The sequence below is a fragment of the Rana temporaria genome, chromosome 3 (assembly GCF_905171775.1).
Source record: "Rana temporaria chromosome 3, aRanTem1.1, whole genome shotgun sequence".
In the NCBI taxonomy this organism is placed as follows: Eukaryota; Metazoa; Chordata; class Amphibia; order Anura; family Ranidae; genus Rana; species Rana temporaria.
The window spans coordinates 327,984,452-327,991,951 of NC_053491.1; the positions used below are offsets into that span (position 1 = coordinate 327,984,452).

Genomic DNA, 7,500 nt, shown 5'->3' on the forward strand with positions numbered 1-7,500 from the left:
AAGTCTCAGGTGGCAGTTACCCTTCTTGTCCTGCAATGTATTAAGTACCACTAAGGGAGTTTATGCGCACCTATATGAAAGCAGATCCAAGGCAGTGGCCCAAAAGGTTCAGTTGCCACTTGTTCGCTTTTATAGTGGCTGCATTTCTCATAACATCTTAACAAAGGTCCAGACTGCTGCTCTCAGCCTGAATTGCTGCCCTCCTCAGGCCTCTGTAGCAAAGCTAAATTTGCCTTGGCCTGCCTGATCAGATGTTTATTACTAGAAGAGTGAAAAATCTGGTTACTGCAGAGGCCATTGGAGTACAGTGAACTCATTGTCCTGTTCAAGAAACCAGTTTGAGTTTATTTGCGCTTTGTGACATGGTGCATTATCCTGCTGGAAGTAGCCATCAAAAGATGGATGCACTGTAGTTGTCATAAAGGGGTGGACATGGTCAGCAACACTGAGTAGGCCATGGTGTTTAAACGATGCTCAGTTGGTACTAAGGGGGCCAATGTGTGCCAAGAAAATATCCCCCACACCATTACACCACCGCCAGCCTGAACCGTTGATACAAGGCGGGATGGATCCTTCCTTTTTAATTTGTTTATGCCAAATTCTGACCCTACGATCTGAATGTCAGATGAAATCGAGACTCATCAGACCAGTCCTCTATCGTCCAATTTTGGTGAGTCTGTCCGAATTGTAGCCTCAGTTTCCTGTTCGCTGACAGGAGAGTGGCACCTGTTCCACTATTCTCTGTAAACCCTAGAGATGGTTGTGCAAGGAAATCCCAGTAGATCAGCGATTTTTGAAAAACTCAGACCAGCCCGTCGGGCACCAACATTTAGCCCACATTACCTCCTTTCTTCGACATTCTGGTGCTCAGTTTGCCTTCAGAAAGTCCTCTTCACCACATCTAGATGCCTAAATGCATTGAGTTGCTGCCTTGTGATTGGCTGATTAGCAATTTGTGTTACAAATAATTGAACAGGTGTACCTAATATAGTGGCCTGTGTGTGTCTCAAATAAGAATGATCTGTCTGCTCCTAGAGCTTGCATAGTGGCCGGCAGACGAAAAAAAAGCCTGCAGTTCAGAAAATGACAACAGCCTACCATTGTGAAATATATGGGAAAGCAAATTCACCCCATGGGCCCTCCATCTGGGCCCCTGTTGTAATTTAGCCAACTCAATGTATGAGCAGTTGTCCCATATTGGGCTATGATCTGTGAACCCCCACACCCCCTGGAGCTGCCTATTCTTGTTCCATATTTTTTGGGTTAACGCCATCGTTGGGTTCTTTTTATTAGACCTAAGAAACACTTGTGCCTCCAAGCCCAGGGGGGTGGTCTCAGCTCCCGAAGCAAACAGCATCAACCGTGCCGCCGAGCCCACCGGATCCCGAGCCATAGAGCCGACCAAATGTTGCAACTGGGCAGCAATGTAGTACAGCCAAGGGTTGGGGACCGCCAACCCTCCGCTATCCTTAGCATGTTGAAGCTGCTCCAGCCTGATCCTGGGGGCCTTACCATTCCACAGCAATCTCCGAAAAAGGGTGTTCACCACCCAGAAAACTTTCAAGTGTATAACCACCAGGGAATTGTATAGAAAATACAATAGCTGGGGCATTTAGAATCATTTTAATTACATTAGCTTTGCCTGCCAGTGACATTTTAAGGTTATTCCAAGTATTGATCTTATCCCTAAAGCGGGACAACAGGGGGTACACATTAAGCGAACAGTACTCCGAGAGTTTGGGTGATATTTGCACACCAAGGTATTTGAAGCTATCAACCACTGGGATGGGACAAGAGGCCGGGAGAACCACCTCCCGGTCCTCATCTGACATCATCAGGGCAGACTTGGACCAATTAATAGTCAGGCCTGAAAAGTGACCAAACTGTTATGACGGACATAACCCCCGGTAGTGACAGGGTCGGATCCCCCAAAAAGAGTAGCATATCATAGATTTCCCTTCTAAATGTTATTTTTCTTTGTCTGAATTTCTCACTTCCTGTTTTTCCTCAGTAAGCTTGCCACCATCATCCGAGCGGTGGTTAGTCAGCCAGGACAGCTTACTGAACAGCTTACTGAGGAGGAACAGGAAGTGAGAAACAGACCAAGAAAACAAACATTTAGAAGGGAAATCGAAGGAAAAGTTAAGTGAACAAACCATGCACTAGCTTAAAGGAGCATATTTCGAAAATAAAAAACAAATCTTTACAACCCCTTTAAAGCGGAAGTAAACCCATCGATGTAACACTTAAAAAAACTGTTAACATTCCCGGCATGCCGGGAATGCTAACTGCACATTGGTTGTGCTCTCAACCAAACTGTCAAACCATCCAATGGCTGGTGTCATAACTGATCACATGTGCAGCTTCATGGCAGTTGAAGATTGAACAAAGGCCAAGATGGCAGCTTCCTTGGCTGAAAAAGATAGGAGGGTTTACTACCACTTTAAGATTTAATGACGGCCAGCATATTTCAACCCATTTTCATGTGAGCACAAGTTGTCATGTACCTGCCCCCCTGAGGGGCGTTGTCCGCTTTCTGTTCACTAAAGTATTATTCAGGAAGATATAGAAGTGTAAGTCTATATTCCTAAAGATCAAATGTCCTTTAGGAAGGCATCTATGCAGAAAACCACTTGCCTACAGGGCACTTACACCCCCTTTCTGCCCAGGCCATTTTTCAGCGCTGGCGCACTTTGAATGACAATTGCGCGGTCATGTAACACTGTACCCAAACACATTTTTTTATCTTTTTTTTTTTTTTCACACAAATAGAGCTTTCTTTAGGTGGTATTTAATCCATCTATTCTTCCATCCAGCTACCTGCAAAAGCACACACGACAATTCAGGTGCTCCAGACTTTTGGTGGGGTGATCAATTTCCAGAAATGTTTGAGCTTTCTCTTCACCTGGCATGCTTTGGTCTGGTCCTGGACACATCCCAAGCAAATGTTTTCCTTCCAGATAAGAAAATGCTGTTTCTTAGAACTTTCATTTGTAAATTTTAAGGTCAAAGAGTTTTCATAAGAAATCTAGGCCCCACAGTATCCTTCTTTAAGGCTGTTCTATTCGCTCATTATCATTCAAGGCCACTCTAGCACAACATCTTGTTGGTCTAGCATGCTCCTTTTCTCAACTTCTCCATGCTCCTGTCCAGCCAAGTTGGCAATTCTCTAGCTTGGTGGTTGATCTCTGACCCAGCCTTCACAATGGGGAAGTCCTGCCTTCTCACTGGAAAGTAACAATTGATGCCAGTCTTGAGGCTTGGAAGGAATGTTCCAGTCCCATACAGCCCAGCGAATATAGTCCACTAATTGAAGCCAAGGTCCCCATCAACATCTTGGAGCATTCAAAGTGGCTCTTCAACACTGGACCCCCCTTCTCTCTAGGTACAATCCCACAATGATGTGGCGTACATCAATAACCAAGGGGGCACAGGAGTCATGCAACTTTTTAGAAAGCAAGCCAGATCATCTCTTGAACAGAAATCTGCTGTGCAGAAATCTCTGCAGTCCTTATCCTAAGCAAGGGAAAATGGAAAGCAGATTACTTCAGCTGTTACCACCTTAATCAAGGGGAACAGGCCTCTTACCCCAACATCTTTAACAAGAAATCAGATGTGGAAATCCTGACCCCCAGATTAAACAATAGGCTGCCTCTGTGCCTAGGTCCAAAAGATCCTCAGGCACTGGCATTTGATGCCTTGGTCTCGGTTCAAGCTCATCTATGCCTTCCCTCTCCAGTGCATATTTTACTACTTCTGCTCCACAAATAGACTAGAAGCCAGTGTTTCAGTGTACAAAATATCAACTTAATACACAGATCTACTTTGACTACTTGGTGACCACCCAGGGCCTATTCCCAACATGCTTTGACTGCTTTCCGAGGTACCTCCTGTTCCATTCTGATTCTCAGTCACTAGCTTTCATGATAAAGCCCAGGTCATAAGACAGAGGGGTCTCTGATTGTGTCATCCCTAACTTGCTAAAAGCAGGAAACTCCACTTCCAGAAAGACCCATTATCTTACCTGGAACATTTTCGTTGCTTGCTGGGAACACATGTGCTTCAATCCCAGAGATTTCTTGGACAGTATCAACCTTTTTACACAATGCAGAGGATTAACCCCTTAGGATCCACAGTAGTATAACCAGCATGCTTACTGCATATACAGACTTCTTTTACTGATGTGGGTTAAGTAACATTTTAAGCATCCTTGAAAGGAACCATTTTGACGTTATCCATTCTTTTTTTTTTTTTTTTAACTGCTGGCTTCCTTTTTTTAGTCAAAACCTTTTTATACAAAACATTTCTCAGATTAGAGCCCCCTTACAGCACCCTCTGCTTCCTTGGGACATCAAGTTGATGTTCTGCCCTGCTGAAACCACTCTTTGAACCCATGAAGGATTTTTCCTTGGAACACCCCTCCTGCAGGGTAATTTTTTTGCCGCCATCAGACGTGTCTCAGTTGGTCTCTCGCTCCCCTACAAAGAGCCACTCCTTCTTCATAAAAAGGTATGCCTGTGCCCAAGGCCATCTTTCCTTTCCAAGGTGGTAGCAGACCTCCATCTCAGTGGAGATCTAATTCTTCCATCTTTTTGCTATGCTTCAGAGCACCTCCCAAAAAAATAGTTTTCATTGCCTGCAGGTAGTCTGAGCTCTGGGTCTACTGCAAAGCAACATTTTCTCTCAGGACAACCTAAGTTAACCATTGTTCATTGGATCAGGCAGCTGATCGATGGAGCTTACACTATAAAAGACCAGACTCCTTTGCATTTGTGTCCACTCCACCAGATCGACTGGTGTTTCCTGAGCATTTTTGGCACCACTTTTTGCTACAGGTAAGGCTATAATGAGGCTTACCTCCTACCCTGGCTATATCCTAAACCTGCACAGTTTAGGAGATATCCTCCTGTATCTGATTGTGCCAAAGTCATTGGCACTTGCGCACTGAAGCAATGGCACGTTGTGTCGTTGCTTTAGTTAGACTGTGCTGTTACCGGCGGCTCCCACGTGCAATGTGCGGGAGTGACTTTGTGCGGCTCTGGCCAATCGCAGACCTGGAGTCCACGACCCTAGGTGCATACTAGCCCATTAAGCTTTGAATATACAGGGTTTTCAGTGAGCAAAAGAGGAAGTAAAACCCATCAGGGTTCACTTCCTCTTTAAACTCAATGTCTTCAAGTACCAGCTAACAGCCACCCTCCCTTCTGATTCTTGGTTACTCTGCATTGCTTGCTACAAAACTGTGGACTTGCTGAGCATGGTTAGGCGTAAAGGGAGGCGCTCAAGTGGCATGTCCTCAATCTTTGCCAGTGTCCGAAGTTACTAGCCTATAATGCAAGGTTTGTGTGTCTTAAGTGTACCTTACACCAAGATATGGTATTCATACGTAAGAAACAATTTCTCTTTTTTGTACATGATGTAATTTGCTTCCTACTTCTGTTTTTGTAAAAATATTATGTACTATGTCTTCTGTGCTACATTTAGTTGCCATTTATTACTAGTGAACAAACTAAAATCTAAACATTTTGCTTTTTTTCAGGGTCATCTTCAGTCATGCCTGGTGTAAATAGTATGAACCATTCAAATTCTGGAAGCCCGCGCATGTTTCCACAGTCACAGGCTATGCTTCACATGGGAGGTGGTCACGCATCTGTTCCAACTTTGTCTTCTGTTTCAACGTCTCAAGAGCGAGCTGTGTCTCAGTACCCTAACATTCAGACAGTGCAGCGGGGAGGAATGTACAATATGGCATCAGGTCTCTCACAGATGGTGCCAAATCATACATCACAAGGTAACATGCCCAATGGTCAGCCTCCAATGCAGAGGCAGTCAAGCTTGGGTCAAGGGAACCCTCTCCCCACTGGTTACGGACCAAATCCAATGGCAAATCCAGCCTTGGCAGCACAACACAGTAAAGGGGGTATTAACCCTGCATTGGCCAAGGCCCAGATGCCAAGAATGCCATCACAAAACCCAGGGTGGCAGCATCAAACCATGCAAAACATAAACAATCAGGCCCAAGGAAATAACGGCCTGGGTCCCTTCAATTCTGCCAGCTTTCATCTCCAGCAAAATCATCACAAAATGTCTAACCAACAGTTTGCCCAGGGCATGCCACAAGTTGGACTAGGAGCGGGTCGACCTATGACCTCATTAACCGGTTCCGTCCCTGCCCAAATGATGCCAAACATAACTTCACAGCAAAGGACAAATCCTACCAGCCAACAGCCAGCGCCCAATCAGCAGGTTCTACCAGTGATGACCCAGGCAGTGCCAGATCTGTCGGCATTTAGCCAAAACCCTGGTCAGCAAATGGTCAACAGGGCTGGCCTTCACTGTAATCAGAATTACCAGGTGAGGTCAACAGGTCAGGACTTGCCCTTTGGGTACAGTGGACAATCTGGTAACAGTGGCTTACAAAATTTGTCAGGTGAACCTGATTTGTTGGACTCCTTACTCAAAAATAGGACTTCGGAAGAGTGGATGAATGACTTGGACGAGCTATTGGGGAACAATTGATACCAAGCTGGCTTTTTTTTTTTTTAAACATACAATGGTTTAAGAACCTTTTTTAGTACCATTTTTATTAAAAAAAATGGAAAAACTAAAATGTAAAATACATTTGGACCAAAAAAACCTGTGCCATTCGAGATGCTATTGTCACTGAGGCTGGAACATTGTATGTCCTGCTGTTTTCTCTCCCTACCTTCTGTAGACCGCTAATAATGCCTGGAGCATGATTCGGTCTCTGCTCACCACTGCCTGCCTCTGTCATATATGATGACGGGGCCCCTCTTCCTATCTCAACAAATGCCTTATTTTATCAGCACTGTGTGAGAAATGATGGGTCCTTTGCAGCAAAGAACCAATTCAGTTACCATTTTCATTTGTCCTTTACTTTATAAACCATTGCTTCAATGTCATTATTTTGTTTTCCCCTGGTAGGTGTGTTCATGTGAGTATGCATGTCTTGTAACTCTTATCTGGTTATGATGTCCTGCAGTATTGGCTCTTCTTGTAAAGCAGGTGACCCGAGGTACATTAGTTGAAGTCCAAGCAGCAGCTTTTTTAATTTTATCCCACAATTATTATTTTTTCTTTGCGATCGATCACTTTGATTTGTTTTTTTATTTTTTGTTATGAAAATATAGAAAGCAATTTATTTTCTATAGACCACACAATGATATTACAGTTCCAAAGGGTTCTTTTAAGAGAAATGTCCAGGTTTTATTTTTATTATAGAACCTGCTTTAAAGAAACAGCACTATATATATCAACACTTTGAGCTTAAATTTACAGACTTTACCTGTATCGTCACTTATCTGGTTTTGCACTACAACTTTAAATATAGTGGTAAAAACCATTGACATAGGTCTTCACTCATCTTCCACTGGTTGTTTCGCCTGGAGGACCAGGTTGTTACTTCAGCAATCCAGAGCTTACACAGGGGTCATATTTTTATGGAAATCTCCCATTAAATTCTTAAATGCCAGTTTGAAA

At 43.9% G+C, this 7,500-nt stretch overlaps 1 protein-coding gene across 2 annotated transcripts in view; it reads left to right on the forward strand.

The window, feature by feature from the left end:
* MAML1 (mastermind like transcriptional coactivator 1) overlaps window positions 1–7,500 on the forward strand; it is a 106,739-nt gene that overhangs the window by 99,163 nt on the left and 76 nt on the right. For both annotated transcript variants that reach the window (XM_040344981.1, XM_040344982.1), the window contains exon 5: window positions 5,540–7,500. This exon is cut by the window's right edge and continues 76 nt beyond it. In XM_040344981.1, coding sequence (XP_040200915.1) covers window positions 5,540–6,519 — 980 coding nt within the window. In that variant the 3' untranslated portion in view covers window positions 6,520–7,500. The remainder of the gene's footprint in view (window positions 1–5,539) is intronic.